Below are 18,349 nucleotides of genomic sequence, written 5' to 3'. Positions count from 1 at the left end.
ATTTGCTCTAAAACTACTAGAAAAAAAAGAAAGATAAAGAAAGTATGACAAAATGTTAATAACGACTTCATCTAAAAAATGGGTAAACTATTCTCTCTACTTAGGTATTTGAAAAAAAAAATTCAAATTTGGTAAAATAGCATCAACATATATACCGGAGGGTAAAAGTAAACCTACCTTTTGGAGAACTGAATACAAGGGTAAAATGTAATGATGAAATACATTTAAAACAAAATGGATATTAGATTCTTTTTGTTTTGTTTTGTTTGTCACCCAGGCTGGAGTGCAGTGGTGTGATCTTGGCTCACTGCAACCTCCGCCTCCTGGGTTCAAGCGAGTCTCAGGTCTCAGCCTCCCAAGTAGCTGGGATTACAGGCACAAACCACCACACTCGGTTAATTTTTGTATTTTTAGTAGAGATGAGGTTTTGCTATGTTGGCCTGGCTGGTCTCGAACTCCCGACCTCAAGTGATCCACCCACCTCAGCCTCCCCAAGTGCTGGGATTACAAGCGTGAGCCACAGCGCCCAGTGGCTAGATTCTTTTTTAATGACAATTAAGGTGGAGCCAATAAAGAAAATGTTTTAAATATATCTCAAATTATTAAATACCATTTGTGAAGTGTCCAAAGAAATAATTGTTCTTGTCTCATCTGCAGGACACATCAGGCCATACGAAACACTTGTTCCTCCTGCCAAAATAGGAAACAACAACTTTTATGTTTAAATATTCTGTTTTTAGCTATATTTCTAGGGCAAATCCCTCATATCAAGTATACAGATAGGGCCACTAGAAAAGTGATACCTATTAATACTTTGCAAAATACAACTTGCAAATGCTAACACACTAAAAGCAAACTCACCTTTATTTTATGCTGAGTGCCAAAATGAAGCAATATTACGGAACTGAAAGCAATGGGCTATGGTTCCATCCCCTGGAAATGCCACACTCAAGTGAAGCCCCTAGCAATTTGTGGAACTCCAAAAACATGATTAGAAAAGTTCTAAGCAGATAATTACCGTGGAGAGGTAGCTTAAAAGAAAAAAAGACCCATCCTATACAACTAGAGACATCATTACTTCCTTTTTACCACAATTATGAGATTCATTTATCATTTAAAATAATCTTATATTCTTATACAAAAAAGCTTTAATAAATTAGAATAGAAACAAGTTTAAAATGTCTAGATTATGAGGTATTTAAAAACAAATTTATATGTTCTTTGGTGAAAAAGTGATTTTAATATAGAATAATACATAGAAGTATTTAAACACACTGTTGTGTTAACATTTACTGTCAAAGGAAAAATGCCTTCTTGATACCATTAAAGAACAATACAATGTTCTCTGTTCTTAACCAGATCTAAATCACCATATATAGAATAAATTCTTGACTGATACTTCCATAAGTTCTGCATGAAAGAAAACATGTGAAAGTCACCTTCCACAAGAAGTACAGGGGGTGTTAATCTGTAAGGTTCAGCGTAATTTTACAAAGTGAGTTCATGAACTGTTGGTTAAGAACCTGATGCCTGTGATCAGTAACCACTATTTGCTTGTCACAGTCATTTGGAATTAGAAAAATATTTCATAATAAATGGCATTTTAGTGCCTTTTTTGCATAAATTCAACAGAAAGCATCAGCTGAAGAGGAAATATGGAGCTTCTAGAATTGTTGGGAGTCTCATTACCATTCCTATGCTAATCTCAAAGGTTTATATAGGACATATTTATATTTAGCTTTTGAAAAAGAAAATTCTCTCCATAAATATACAGGTTAAAAAGTAATGACTAAAGCAGAAACATTTTGTTATTCAGGCATTAAATTACAGCTTCAACTAGGGCCCATAGAGGAAAAAGCCACGAACTAAGGTATACCATGTCTCAAACAGTTTAAGGAATCCTACTTAGAACAAAAATGAGCATCATTGACCAATTTTTGAGAATAACCACATCACAATTACAATAATGTTTGTTTTCAGTAGGGTGATGCAAATATTTAAAATACAAATATTTTAAATAGAACAAATTTACATATTAAAATTCAAAAGGCACAATACCTACCACCAATTGGTATGATACAAAGATTATATTTGCAAGCTAGATTCACAATCTTAACTACATCATCATGGCATGCTGTTGAAAAAAGGGAAAATAAATTAATTACAGAGGCATAAATAAAATCTGATAACCTTGGCAAATAAGAACCTGTGAAATTCTTTATCTAAACTTTTCCTTCATTCATTCACTCATTAACACAATGAGTTAATTGAGTACTAAAACGCTTCACCTTTTTAACTTTTCATTTTGAAATAATTTGACTTACAAAAAAGTTACAAAGATAGCCATATGAAAATTTTCCTTCATCTCACATCCCCAAATACTAACATCTTACGTAGCTACAGTCCAATTATCAAAGCCAAGCAATCAACACTGATACAATACAATAAACTAATCTATAGACCTTATTCAAATACTTCCAATTGTCCTGCTAATGTCCTCTTTTCTGGACCAGAATCAACTCCAGGATCACACCCTGCATTTAGTTGCCTTGTGTCTTCTTTAAAAATAGGCATTTCCTTAGTATCTTTAACTTTTATGACCATGACAGTTTTGAAGAACAATGGTCAGTTATTTCATAGAATACCCCTCAATTTGGGTTTGTAGATGTTTCCTCATGATTAAGTTCAGGTTATACATTTTGGGAGTAATTCCACAGAAGTGATGTTGCATCTTTGTCAGTGCATTACATCTAGAGGCACATGATATTAACATGTCTCATTTCCAGTAATGTTAACTTATTAATACAGCATTTGGTTAGGCCGTGTTACTAGGTTTCCCCACTATAAGGATACTGTGTTTCTTGTCAAAATTAATAGGTATTAATTGTTCAAATACCTATTATTTAAATACCTATTAATTTCAACAAGAAACACAGTATCCTTATAGTGGGAAAACCTAGTGACACAGTATTTACATATCTTAGACTATGTAAAATATCATGATTCTCATCATACTTTCACCTACTAATTTTAGCACCATTGATGATTTATTGTTTAAACAAATGTTTACAATATTGCACAAAATACACTGCACATAATTCCTTTCCTTTGTACAGAAATAAAGGGTTCTCTTTATGCTTGTAAAAGTTATATAAGTAACAAAAACCTGACTGGAAGATTTTAAATGCCAAGCAAGAGGTGCTAAGACTCAACTTGACTGGCAATAGGACATTAGTGGAGGTTCTTAAGGAGGGGAACAAGATGGCAAAGAGATTGTTTTAGAAAAGTCAATCTCCTGATATAATAAGAGACGGCATGGAGGAGCGAGACTTGAGGCAAGAAAACTATGCAAAACTCCAGTATTAGTTGCTAAGAGCCTAAGGACTTAGTAGGAAATAAGAATGCTGAGGAAAGCAAATGAATATCCATTTATGAAAGCAAAAATAGTTCCATAAAAGTTGCAATTATCTTTTCTAAGGTTTGTGTAAAGCTAAGAAAACATGTCATTTGTTTCATTCCGATTTTTAATAAATATCTATTTTCAAGCTTTTGGATTAAGCTTATAAAGCTTGCTATCTGTGGTAAATTTACTAAATAGAATACTCATTAATTAATAATTCACAAAACACCCAAAGATGTCTATTAAAAAATCTTCAACAAGGCAAAATTATCTTCTAGGAATGTCACCTAATCAAAAGCCTTCCTTAACCATGTTATCTGAAACTGCACCCCCATTCCACTACACATCCTTGTTCGCACTACCCTCTTACATGCTTTTCTTTTCTTTACAGCACTTAACACTACCCAATATGTTACATATTTACTTGTGGATTATCTGTTTCCCCTCAGTAAATTGTATGGCACTTGAGAGCACGGATTTTTGTTTTATTCACTGCTTATCCTCAAGTACCTAGCCTGTATTTTCACAGTTCTAAAGTTCTGGTGTTTAAGCCACTGAAAATAATGCATAAATACTAAATTTAATAAGTGAAGTAATTGTCCTTACTCTTAAGCCCTAAGCATCCTATTAAGCAACACAGAATTCCGATTCAGATCAAAGCCAGACTTAAAGACAACTACAACAGATTTCCAGTTGTGTGTGTGTGTGTGTGTGTGTGTGTGTGTGTGTGTGTTTTGCAAGAATGAGACAGCCACATCCACTCTATGGAATACCACATTGCCTCAAATTTCTTCATTGTCTCAAAACTAGGCCTCCTGCAAAGAAAAACTTGGACTTCATCGCCAGTAGGAAATTCAATTTAAAATTAAATAAAGACCTCAGTGACTTAATAACTTGTCGGGAAACTATTTCCAAAGAAGTCATTATACTAGGATATTGAACAGAATAAAATTATAAACTTGATTCAGCCAGGAATACACCATTCACACAGATTCTTGAAGTATGGAAGAAGTTGGCAAAAGGATTATTGAATTAATCTCCCAAGGGTGTATGGGAGGCTTAAGGGGCAAGAAACATGCGGCATGAAAACCCTTATGGCTTCACAAAAACCTGGATATACACTGAGAAGGAACTGATTTGGAAACTGGGATGAAAAAAAGTGGAAGAGCAAAGGTGCAAGGGAACCAATAAAATGGGAGGGATTTCACAAAGCAAAGAAACTTTTGTGAAATATTGTTTACTACATCTGGGTTTTTGAGAATATTTGGATTTCTTAAAGCAAAATATACTTCCACTATATTATTCTGTTTTTGTTTTTGTTTTTGTTTTTTAAGAGATGAGGGACTCACTAGTCCAGGCTAGACTCGAACTTCAGGCAAGTAATCCTCCTGCGTCATCATTCTGAGTAACGGGGACTACAGGCATACACTGCCAAGCCCAACTCTCTAAGTATTTTAATATTGAAAGACATGAAGAAAATGCCTAGAAGGTACACCTGAAAGTTCTTATTAAGACACATCAAAGGATGGCCTATTCGGTTTCTTGTGGGAAGTGAAAATTGATAAATTTTGCTTTCATGTTTTCCAGTAATAAATGGAATAAACCTTCTCCAAATCTTGGTAGAGAAGTAACCTAAAGCTACTAAAAAGCAAGGAAGCAAAACAAAAATATTTCTTCTATTGGAGAATATCTTTTCCTCAAGAACAGTTAAAATTTCTATACTAAACTAATAGAGATGAAAGACTTATTTCATAAATATTCCAAATGCATAGACTAATATACAAGTATCAGGAAAGTAACTTCATCTCTGCTACATATGCTCTTGGATTTTCCTTCTGTGTATCTCACCTGCCTCTTGCCCCCACATTAAAGTATAATTTTTCTCTCAGTCCCTCCAAAGTAGAAGGATCTCATTTAAGAACTGAGAGTCCGTGAATGAGCCAATTTATTAAAAAATAAAATATACACTCTGAAAAGGAAGATCTGAAGAGAAAATGAATCAGAAGATCAATAGAACTCTTTAAAAAATGCAGTAATGGACAGCAAGGAACAATATACCCGTCTTGCTTTAAATTACCTGCTAAAAGAGATGGGTAAAAACCTCAGATTTATAAATATAGTACCTACTACTCACTAAGAGCAAAATTACAACAGAAAGCTCATCCATCCCCTGTCCCAGCCAAATCCTAATAATTACTCAAAATTTAATTATTCATTTTAAACATAGCATGCATAAACATAATACATAAAACTTGTTTGACCAGGCTTTTTAAAGCTCACAAGCTGATATCAACAAATTATTACTAATATTAGTTTGCAGTACTCAATTATATTAATAATTCTATATATCTGAATGTATTACTGACACTAATTTCATGAAGCTTCCAAATTATCCAAAAATATGTTTTTCCACTGACATCTCAAATATGATTATTTACATTTAAAATGATTTAATTATCAGCAACAAAATGAATTGTTAAAACCAATAGTTCAGAACAACCAAGTCAAGAAAGAGCTTCAAGACTGTTATGTAAACTCTCTTAAAAATACAGCAATTTATATATTTTACAACTCATATGCCAAAAAGTACGTATTTCCAATGTTAAATTTACTTAAAATTTAGCAATACTAAATTAATGATACAAGGAGGGGAAAACTTACTTGGCCATAAAACTATATCAGGAATTCGCTCAAACATTCCTTCCCTGAGCAAAAATATCTCATGAAGACAATGACCTGTTTTGTGGTTAAAAAAAGAAAAACACAAAAACAGCTTAAAATATAGAAATTTTTTGTTAAAAATAAATAGGGTTAATATAAAGTAACTTACCATGAGCTCTAAATACTCGATCATCTGCCTCTTGTGAATATGAAATATTAGTTTCTTTAAGGTCATGAAGAAAATCTTCATTTACAACAGAAGGAGGTGTATCACTAGGATTTAAGGATGCCTAGAAAATAAAATTGATTTCTTTGACTTATTTTTAGACAACGAATTTTGGGTACTTAAGTTAGAGAGAATGACTATAAAATGTAGATTTTTTTTTAAACATTCAAAGTAAGGCTGAAGCATAGGAAAATACAACACAACATATACAGAAATCAGCTTTATGAGAGTAACAAATTACAAATTTCTAAAGATTGTAATCAACAGGGAAGATAGCAAAGTATTAAATCTTCCATTTCAGATTAAGGAGACTGGGAGAAAGCTACTTGACTTTTGCACTATCTACACTTATACCTGTCGATAAAATTTAGCATTTCTGGCCGGGTGCGGTGGCTCACGCCTGTAATCCCAGCACTTTCGGAGGCCAAGAAGGGCAGATCACGAAGTCAGGAGATTGAGACCATCCTGGCTAACACGGTGAAACCTCGCCTCTACTAAAAATACAAAAATTAGCCGGGCGTGGTGGCAGGCGCCTGTAGTCCCAGCTACTTGGGAGGCTGAGGCAGGAGAATGGCATGAACCCGGGAGACAGAGCTTGCAGTGAGCCGAGATTGTACCACGGCACTCCAGAGTGACAGAGCTCTGGGCGACAGAGCAAGACTCTGTCGCAAAAAAAAAAAAAAAAAAAATTCAGCATTTCTTATTCTTCAATTGCCATTTTAAAGTGATCAACAGAAAGCCTCAAAATAAGTAATAAATCCATTTTTATAGAGCTGCTTTAAAACTCACAACATAATTATAAACTTGATATTCAATTTCACCTAACAGGTAACTTGAAATCTAATCTTCAACTTCAAAGTTAAAACTATGAGACATTAGGCATGTCACCCAACTTTTGTGAGCCTTGGCTTCTTCATCTGTTAAATGACATTATCACCATAGTGCTACTATAAGGAAGGCAGGTTAAATGTGATAATTTTTGTGAAAAGCACCTAATAGCATGGCTAGAATATAGGAAGAAGTCTACAAATGGCTGGCCAAGTAAAATCTGCTATGGGGGATTGAGGGAAGCTATCACACAGTATTTGGAAAAAAGAAAGTATATAAGAATATGCAAAGAACAAATATGATACTTGCATATTATCTTAATCTCTTATTAAGATACTGCATAATAAATACTTACTGAGTGGCTGCTATAAGCCAGCCACTCTTCAAGGTCTTGATACAACAGTGAGTTAAACAGAAAAAAAAATTTTGACCCTGTGAAATTTATCCCATAGGAGAAGGAAATACTAAAAGAACTCCAACAAAATATATTAATATTTTAAGTCATTAAGAATTGAAAAGGGCTCAAAAACTGGTGAAATTTCTAACTATAGTATGTGCATTGTATCAATGTCAAAAACAAGTAATTGCAAATAGTCAAGAGATCAAAAGAGAGAGAGAATTTAAGAGATAAGAGACGTCTAGGAAAAGTTAAAAGATGGCTTGGGAGGGGTAGAATTAGTTGTTCAGCCTAACTTAATAACTAGAGTAAAATAACTGTGGATTTTTAAATAAACCCAACAAGTACTCACCAAGTACCTATACCACTTAATAACAAGTTGGATACAGTGGAGAATATTGTATAAGACATAGCCCTGTACTAATGGAACTTATATCCAGTTAGAGAGACATACAGAATACTATGCTACAGCAAAATAATAATAAAAACACATCAAAAACAATAAAAAGAAATGCAACAATAAAAACACAACAAAAATAAAAAGAAATGCTAAATATTTCATTAGTTTCATATATATATATATATATATATATACCTACAGTTTAAAGTTTCCTAATCCCACTTTCAGAGAAGTGAAACTACACAAACAAACTAAAATCCTCAATCACTCATATCTTAATCAAATTTTTACTTTTTATAATTCTTCAAATATTCTAAATATCCTAATATTAAATGTGATTTTACATTTTTATTTTAAATTATTCTCTATTAATCCTAGATTATGGTCAGTCTATTAAATAATCTAAACATCATAGCAACTTATATTTCTGTAACAAAGCACTCTTTAAGGAAGTAAATAATCTGCACTTCACTACTACCCTGTGATAGGCAGAACAAATAGTTATTACTCCCAATTCTAAAAATACCCAAGGCTCAGAGAGGATAAAAAGTTTGCCAGATAAATCTCAGATAAATTCTGAGACTAAGGTCTAGATCTGTGACACTGAATAACTGCCGCTAACAGTCTAACAAGGCCAATATAATTAATAGGCTTTATAACAAAAAACATGACAGTTGCAGTAAATCCAATATAATGAATTACAAAGATAAATCAAATTAATTTGGGTTTTAAAAACACAGTTAAATGAGTTAGTAATAATTTTTGTTTGCTTACTTTAGAGGTAGTTTTATGCTCCACATTTACTCCAAGGGTATTTTGGATCCATTCTTTAAATGTTGGTAAACCCATGCCACTAAGAGGGTACCTAAGGTACAAAGAAAGTAAAAATATTAGAGCAAAGTATCTTCATTTAAATTTAAAGCTTAAATTCTGCTTCCAGTGATGGTCAAGCAGCTACTATCAAACCAACACTTTCACATGTAACTATAAACTCTGAACAAAAACAAAACAAACAAAACCCAGCTATCTAAAGGCAGTATAGACAGACCAAAAGCAGTCAAAAATAGGGGAGAAGGGTGTGCTACACTTGAAAAAAGGAAAAAATACTACATAAGTTCATAAGTTTCCAGTTTGGTTTTGTTTTTTCCATAAGTTTTAGCCTTATGGCAGGCCCCAGCTGGTGCCTCAAAATGTAATAAAAACGCTGAAAATTTACAGTATTCCTGGCTTAAAGAACCAGAGCACAGTGTTTGGGGTGAACACTGCATCTGGAAAGCATACCAAGAAATCACAGAAAGAAGCAAGTAAGAGAGGAACCTATCTATCAGCTCTCTCCAAATGTCTGGCTGACTCTGAATAGCATGTATAGAATACACACTGGAATCTTCTAGGCAGCCCAGTTAAGCTTAAAACAAACTGGACAGGCAATTCAGCTGCTCACCACAGGGAGACAGAATTTAGAGTTTCAGATCAGTCAAGTTAATTGCTTGATTAAAAAAAAATCTTTTAAAGGTCTCTTCAGAGGAATATAACAGAATCCACAGCTCCTACATCATATCATGTACAATGTCCAAAACACACTCCAATATTACTAGACAAGAACAAACTGGAAAGTATGACTCATATTCAAGAAAAAGGACAATTAATGATGACTGACCCCAAAATGACCCAAGATACTGGAAGTAGCACACAAGGGTTTTAAAGCAGCTATTGTTGCTACGTCAATGGACAAAATGGAAAATGTACTGCCGGTGAATATTAGAAAAAAAGTCTTAGCAGAGAAATAAAAAACTATAAAAAAGAACACAATAGAAATTCTATAATTGAATCTGAGACATTCCATTGGCATCTCATTACAATTTTAATTTGAATTTTACTGAGTACTTATGAAATTGAGCATCTACTCCTATAACTACTGTCCATTTGGATATCTTCCATTTTGAAAGCCAGTTCAAGTCTTTTGCTCATTTTCCTCCTGGGTTATTGTTTTCTCAATTACATGTAAGAAATCTTTATATATTTATAAAATGAAAGATACACATATTAGACATTTTCTGTTACTCTGTGATTTATCCTTTCACTCTCTTAAAGGAGTCCTGTAGTTTGGACACCAAACCCTCCAGACCTCATGTTGAAATTTGATCCCCTAGTGGGAGGTGGTTGGGTCATGGACGTATATCTTTATGAATAGATTAATGCCCTGGGGGAAGGGAGAGAAGTGTGAGTGAGTTGTTAGTTCCCACAAGAGCTGGTTGTTTAAAAAGAGCCTGGCACCTCCCTACCATCTCTCTCTTGCTTTCAGTTTCACCATGTGATCTCAGCACATACCAGCTCCCCTTCCCCTTCTGCAGGACTGGAAGCAGCTTGAGGTCCTCACCAGAAGCAGACCCTGATGCCATGTTTCTTGCACAGCCTACAGAACCATGAGTCAAATAAACCTCTATTCTTTATTAATTACCCAGTCTCAGGTATTCCCATAAAATAAAAAGGTGACCACCTTCAAGATACTTGAAACTACAGATATAGAGTTAGTGTTACTATCATGTATAAAATTTAAAACTACCTTCTATCACTAAAATAAAGTCTTTATATCTCTATATCTGAATGCACAATATTTATTTAACACTCAGAAGACTGTACTTAGCATTGCAGAATACATGGAATTGGTATTATGACTCCTGTTCTTAAGAAACTTGCAACCTAGCTTAGTCAAAGCTACAGCAACATTTAATTTGTGAGATGAACACATGGGCAGAGAACATGAAACTTTAACCAGAGATGTGATAAAGGGAAAGTTAAGCATTTATACCAATTGTTGAATCACAGTGACTACTGAATGGATCTTCTTCTTTTCCATGACTGAAGATTAGTTTGAGAACATTAAATGGCTTTTGTTGTAAAATATAAGGTGAGATCAATTTATCACTTTCCCATAGGGCTGAAATAGACTATACTATAGAAGCTACAGAACCAGAACAAGTTTTCAAGGCCAATGAAATCATTCTACACGGAAAGAAAAAATTCTGTGGACAAAAATTATCCAAGAGGGAAGTGCACATCAGGACTGACAATGACTAAAAGCAAAGTGACTCTCACTCTGGGGCAGCACATAAGAAGCAGCAAAAATATTAGTATATGTTGCGGGAAGTCAGGGACCCCGAACAGAGGGACCAGCTGGAGCCATGGCAGAGGAACACAAATCGTGAAGATTTCATGGTCATTTATCAGTTCCCAAAATTAATACTCTTATAATTTCTTATGCCTGTCTTTAATCTCTTAATCCTGTTATCTTCAAAAGCTGAGAATGTAGGTCACCTCAGGACCACTATTGTACAAATTGACTGTAAAACATGTGTGTTTGAACAATATGAAATCAGTGCACCTTGAAAACGAACAGAATAACAGCGATTTTAAGGAACAAGGGAACACAACCAAAGGTCTGACTGCCTGTGGGGTCAGGCAGAATAGAGCCATATTTTTCTTCTTGCAGAGAGCCTATAAACGGACGTGAAAGTAGGAGAGATATCGCTGAATTCTTTTCCCAGCAAGGAATATTAATAATTAATATCCTGGGGAAGGAATGCATTCCTGGGGGGACGTCTATAAACGGCTGCTCTGGGAGTGTCTCTCTCATGCGGTTGAGATAAGGACTGAAATTACGTCCTGTTCTCCTGCATTACTCTCAGGCTTATTAGGGTGGGGAAAAGATCCCGCTCTGGTAAATTTGAGGTCAGACCAGTTCTCTGCTCTCGATCCCTGTTTTCTGTTGTTTAAGATGTTTATCAAGACAATACGTGCACAGCCGAACACAGACCCTCATCAGTCATTCTAATTTTGCCCTTTGCCTTGTGATCTTTACTTTGCCCTTTGCCTTGTGATCTTTATTGCCCTTTGAAGCATGTGATCTTTGTGACCTACTCCCTGTTTGTACACCCCCTCCCCTTTTGAAATCCCTAATAAAAACTTGCTGGTTTTGTAGCTCAGGGGGCATTATGGACCTACCGATAATGTGGTATCACCCCCGGTGGCCCAGCTGTAAAATTCCTCTCTTTGTACTCTTTCTGTTTATTTCTCAGACCAGCCGACACTTAGGGAAAATAGAACCTATGTTGAAATACTGGGGGTGGGTTCCCCCGATGAGTATATACAATCATCTAGCCTCAGGGTGAGTTCCACAATGGCTAAGCAATTTAACAGCCTTTTTATAATCAGATAAAGCTTCAATTAAAAATTATGCCATCAAAAAGACAAAGTCTAACAAACTCAAATTTTTCATTTATATACTAACTTGTGATTTCTAAGTACCAAACTAATGTATAATACCCATAAAGTCAAAAATAATGACATTTTTCAAAAATTTTAGTTTATAGAAATCTATAGGGACTGAGATGGCTGATTAGAAGCAGCTGTGATCCACAGCTGTCATGGAGAAGAATGAAAATAGCAACTGAATTCAGCACCTTCAACTAAAATATCCATGTTCTCACATCAGGACTGACTAGGCAGACAGCTGGACCCATGGAGAACAAAGAAAAGCAGGGTGGGGTGATGATCCAACTGGGAGAAGCATGGAGCCAAAAGAACCCCCACCCCCAGCCAAGCAAAGCAGTGAGAGATTGTGCAACCCCACCAGGGAAACCACACTTCTCCCACTCCATATTTGTAACCTGTGGATCAGGAGATCCCCTCATGACCCCACACCACCAGGGCCTTGGGTTCAATACACAGAGCTGTGCAGTCTCAAAAGAACAGTCACTCAGGCTCACACAGTAACCCAGGAGTTTTACAGACTCCACCCTAGGAATCCCAGCAAGGTGGAAGATCCATCTGCTCACTCCCCTAGGAGGGGGACTGAATCCAGGGATCCAAGCAACATTGTTCTGCAGGCCACACTTCCACAGTACCTCACAAGTTAAGACCCACTGGCTTGGAATTCCAGCCAGCCAGTGCAACAATCTGGAGACTGCCTGAGATGGATGAGTTCCCTGAAGGAGGAGCAACCACCATTTCTGTGGTTAGGTTGACTCAGCTGTTCTAGCCTGCCAACTCCAGGCAGTCCAGGTGGTCTGAATGAGAAGGAATCCCACACAATGCAACACAGCTGCTATGCCAGATTGTGGCCAGACTGCTTTTTTTAAGTGGGACCCCAATCCATTGCTCCTCATTGGGTGGGGACTCCCTGTGGGTATTTCAGCAACTCCAGACAGGGTGACACAGACAGAACTCTGATCTCTCCCTGGGACAGAGCCCCTTGAGGGAGAGACAGCCAACGTCTCTGCAGTTCAGTTGACTCAGCCTTTCCAGCCTGCTGGCTCTGAAGAGTCCAGGCAGTCTGGACATGAAAGGGTTATCCCCAACATGGCACAGCTGCTCCACCAAAACCCAGCCATCCTGTTCCTCCTGACTGTGTCAGAGCTCCCAACAGGGGTCTCCAGACACCCTATGGGAGCATCCAGGCCAGCAACTGGTCACTACCCACCCTGGGACGGAGCTCCCAGAGGAAAAAGCAGGCTGCCATCTTTGCTGTTTCACAGCCTCCACTGGTGATACCTCCAGGTCTGGGAAAAATGAGGCAAATAGGGTCACGAGCAATCCCCAAACAAACCACAGCAGCCCTACGAAAAAGTGGCCTGTTAAAAGAAAAACAAACAAACAAACAGAAAGCAACAACAACAGCATCAAAAAAAAAAGACCACACAAAAATCCCACTCAAAGGTCAGCAACCTCAAAAAATTGAAGCTAGAAAATCCCACAAAGATGAGAAAGAATCAATGCAAAAATACTGAAAACTCAAAAAGCCAGAGTGCCTCTTCTCCTCCAAATGACCACAATACCTCTCCAGCGAGCGCAGAGAACTGGGCTAAGGCTGAGATGGTTGAAATCACAGAAGTAGCCTTCAGATGGTGGGTAATAACGAACTTCGCTGAGCTAAAGGAACATGCTCTAACCCAATGCAAAAAAGCTAAGAATCATGATAAAACAATACAGGAGCTGAAAACCAGAAGAGCCAGTTTAGAGAGGAGCATAACTAATCTGATGGAGCTGAAAAACACAACACAACAAATTCACAATGCAATCACAAGTATCAATAGCAGAACAGACCAAGTGGAGGAAAGAATCTCAAAGCTTGAAGACTATAGTCTTCAAGGCAGACAAGAATAGAGAAAAAAAGAATGAAAAGAAATGAACAAAACCTCTGAGAAATGTGGGACTATGTAAAAAAGACTGAACCTATGACTGATTGGGGTACCCGAAAGAGATGGAGAGAATGGAACCAAGTTGGAAAACATACTTCAGAATATAATCCAGGAGAACTTCCCCAACCTAGCAAGACAGGCCAACATTCAAATGCAGGAAGTCCAGAGAACCCCAGTAAGATACTCCATGAGATCAACCCCAAGACACATAATCATCAGATTCTCAAAGGTTGAAAAGAGAGAAAAAATGTTATGGGTAGCCGGAGAGAAAGGCCAGGTCACCTACAATGGGAAACCCATCAGACTAACAGCAGACCTCTCAGCAAAAACCCTACAGGCCAGAAAAGATTGGGGGCCAATATTCAACATTCTTAAAGAAAAGAATTTTCAACCTAGAATTTCATATCCAGCCAAACTAAGCTTCATAAGCGAAGAAGAAGATCCTTTCCAGACAAGCAAATGCTGAGGGAATTCATCACCACCGGGCCTGCCTTGCAAGAGCTCCTGAAGAAAGCACTAAATATGAAAAAGAAAAATGGTTACCAGCCACTATAAAAACACACTGAAGTACCCAGACCAGTGACACTATGAAGCAACCACATAAACAAGTATGCAAAATAACCAGCTAGCATCATGATGACAGGATCAAATTCACACATAATAAAAACCTTAAATGTAAATGGGCTAAATGCCCAAATTAAAAGACACAGAATTGCAAGGTGGGTGAAGAGTCAAGACCCATTAGTATGCTGTCAAGAGACCCATGTAAAATGTAAAGACACACATGGACTCAAAAGAAAGGGATGGAGGAAAGTTTACCAAGCAAATGCAAAACAGAAAAAAGCAGGTGTCGCAATCCTAGTTTCTGACAAAAACAGACTTTAAACCAACAAAGACCAAAAAAGACAAAGAAGAGCATTACATAATGGTAAAGGGTTCAATTCAACAAGAAGAGCTAAATATCCTAAATATATATGTTCCCAATAGAGGAGCACCCAGATCCATAAAGCAAGTTATTAGAGACCTACAAAGAGACTTACACTCACACACAATAATAGTGAGAGGCTTTAACATCCCACTGACAATATTAGACAGATCACTGAGACAGAAAATTAAAAGATATTCAAAACCTGAACTCAGCTTTGGATCAAGCAGACTTGACAGATATCTACAGAACCCTCCACCCAAAAACAACAAAATATATATTTTTCTCATCGCCACAACACTTACTCTAAAATTGATCACGTAATCGGAATTAAAACACCCCCCAGCAAATGCAAAATTACTGAAATCATAACAGTCTCTCAGACCACAACACAATCAAGTTAGAATCAAGACTAAAAAAATCACCCAAAACCACACAACTACATGGAAACTGAACAACCTGAATGACTCCTGGGTGAAATTAAGGCAGAAATCAAGAAGTTATTTGAAACTAATGAGAACAAAGAAACAAAGTACCAGAATCTCTGGGGTGCAGCTAAAGCAGTCTTAAGAGAAAAATTTATAGCACTAAAATGCCCACATCAAAAAGCTAGAAAGATCTCAAATTAACAACCTGACATGACAACTAAAAGAACTAGAGAACCAAGAACAAACTCCAAAGGTAGCAGAACACAAGAAATAACCAAGATCAGAGCAGAACTGAAGAAGATAGAGACGTGAAAAACCCTTCAAAAAGCCAATGAATCCAGGAGCTAGTTTTTTGAAAAAATAAGTAGGCAGACTGCTAGCTAGACTAATAAAGGAGAAGAGAGAGAAGAATCAGACACCATCAAAAATGATAAGGGGGATACCACCACTGACAATACAGAAATACAAACAATCATCAAAGAATACTATCAACACCTCTATGCACATGAACTAGAAAATCTAGAAAAAAGTGGATAAGTTCCTGGACATATACACCCTCCCGAGATTGAACCAGGAAGAACCTGAATCCCTGAATAGACCAGTAATGAGTTCTGAAAATGAGACAGTAATAGCCTGCCAACCAAAAAGAGCCCAGGACCAGACAGATTTACAGCTGAATTCTACTAGAGGTACAAAGAAGAGCTGGTACCATTTCTACTGAAACTAAATTGAAAAGGAGGGACTGCTACCTAACTCCTTTTATGAGATCAGCATCATTTTGATACCAAAACCTGGCAGAGACACAACAACAAAAAAAGAAAACTTCAAGCCAATATCCCTGATGAACATCAATGCAAAAATCCTAAATAAAATACTGGCAAACTGTACCCAGCAATACATCAAAAAGCTTATCCACCACAATCAAGGTTGGTTCAACATATGCAAATCAATAAATGTAATTTATCACATAAACAGAACTAAAGACAAAAACCACATGATTATCTCAATGGACACAGAAAAGGCCTTAGATAAAATTCAGCATCTCTTCATGTTAAAAATTCAATAAAGTAAGGATTGAAGGACCATACTTCAAAATAATAAGAGCCATATATAACAAACTCACAGTCAATATTATACCAGAATGAGCAAAAGCTGGAAGCATTCTCCTCGAAAACTGGCACAAGACAAGGATACTTTCTCTCACCACTACTTTCAACATAGTATTGGAAGTTCTGGCCAGGGCAACCAGGCAAGAGAAAGAAATAAAGAAAATTCAAATAGGAAGAGAGGAAGTCAAACTGTTTCTGTTTGCAGATGACATGATCCTGTATCTAGAAAACCCCATCACCTCAGCCCAAAAGCTTCTGAAGCTGATAAGCAACTTCAGCAAAGTCTCAGGATACAAAATCAATGTGCAAAAATCACTAGTATTCCTATACACCAACAACTGGCAAGAAGAGAGCCAAATCATGAATGAACTCCCATTCACAATTGCTACAAAGAGAATAAAACACCTATGAATACATCTAACAAGGGAAATGAAGGACCTCTTCAAGGACAACTACAAATCACTGCTCACGGAACTCAGAGAAGACACAAACAAATGGAAAAACATTCTATGCTCATGGATAGGAAGAATCAATATTGTGAAAATGGCCATACTACCCAAAGTAATTTATAGATTCAATGCTATTCCCATTAAACTACCATTGACATTCTTCACAGAACTAGAAAAAACTATTTTAAAATTCATATGGAATCAAAAAAGAGCCTGTATAGCCAAGACAATCCTACACAAAAAGAACAAAGCTGGAGGCATCACACTACCCAAGTTCCAACTATACTACAAGCCGACAGTAACCAAAACATCATGGTACTGGCACAAAAACAGACACATAGACCAATGGAACAGAATAGAGATCCCAGAAATAAGACTGCACACCTACAACCATCTGATCTTCAACAAACCTGACAAAAACAAGCAATGGGGAAAGGATTTCCTTTTTTTTTTTTTTTTTTTCTAGGCAGAGTTTCACTCTTGTTGCCCACGCTGGAGTGCAATGGCGTGATCTTGGCTCACCGCAACCTCCACCTCCCGGGTTCAAGCGAGTCTCCTGCCTCAGCCTCCCAAGTAGCTGGGATTATAGGCATGCGCCACCATGCCCTGCTAATTTTTGTATTTTTAGTAGAGACAGGGTTTCTCCATGTTGGTCAGGCTGGTCTCAAACTCCTGACCTCAGGTGATCCACCCGCCTCAGCCTCCCAAAGTGCTGGGATTACAGGTGTAAGCCACTGCGCCCGGCCAGGATTCCCTATTTAATAAATGGTGCTGGGAGAACTGGGTAGGCATATGCAGAAAATTGAAACTATATCCTTTCCTTACATCTTACACAAAAATTAACTCAAGATGGATTAAAGACTTAAATGTAAAACCCAAAACTATAAAAACCCCAGAAAAAAATCTAGGCAATACCATTCAGAACATAGGCATGGGCAAAGATTTCACGCCAAAAACGCCAAAAGCAATTGCAACAAAAGCCAAAATTGACAAATGAAATCTAATTAAACTAAAGAGCTTCTGTACAGCAAAAGAAACTATCATCAGAGTGAACAGACAAACTACAGAATGGGAGAAAATTTTTGCAATTGGAGCATCTGACAAAGGTCTAATATCCAGAGTCTACAAGGAACTTAAACAAATTTACAAGAAAAAACCAACCCCATTAAAAAGTGGGCAAAGGACATGAACAGACACTTCTCAAAAGAAGACATTCATGCAGCCAACAAACATGAAAAAAAGCTCAGCGGAGGGAGGAGCCAAGATGGCCGAATAGGAACAGCTCCGGTCTACAGCTCCCAGCGTGAGCGACACAGAAGACGGGTGATT

At 36.9% G+C, this 18,349-nt stretch overlaps 1 protein-coding gene across 2 annotated transcripts in view; it reads right to left on the bottom strand.

Annotated features, from left to right (window-relative positions):
* AGPS (alkylglycerone phosphate synthase) overlaps positions 1 to 18,349 on the bottom strand; it is a 157,745-nt gene that overhangs the window by 101,168 nt on the left and 38,228 nt on the right. For both annotated transcript variants that reach the window (XM_031008691.3, XM_063695017.1), the window contains exons 3-7: positions 8,687 to 8,777; positions 6,231 to 6,351; positions 6,062 to 6,136; positions 2,063 to 2,134; positions 611 to 690 (exon numbers count right to left, since the gene is read on the bottom strand). In XM_031008691.3, coding sequence (XP_030864551.1) covers positions 611 to 690; positions 2,063 to 2,134; positions 6,062 to 6,136; positions 6,231 to 6,351; positions 8,687 to 8,777 — 439 coding nt within the window. The remainder of the gene's footprint in view (positions 1 to 610; positions 691 to 2,062; positions 2,135 to 6,061; positions 6,137 to 6,230; positions 6,352 to 8,686; positions 8,778 to 18,349) is intronic.

Source organism: Gorilla gorilla, chromosome 11, assembly GCF_029281585.2.
Source record: "Gorilla gorilla gorilla isolate KB3781 chromosome 11, NHGRI_mGorGor1-v2.1_pri, whole genome shotgun sequence".
Lineage (NCBI taxonomy): Eukaryota > Metazoa > Chordata > Mammalia > Primates > Hominidae > Gorilla > Gorilla gorilla.
The sequence above is the reverse complement of the archived record's forward strand: the minus strand, read 5'-3'. Positions and strand labels throughout refer to the sequence as shown.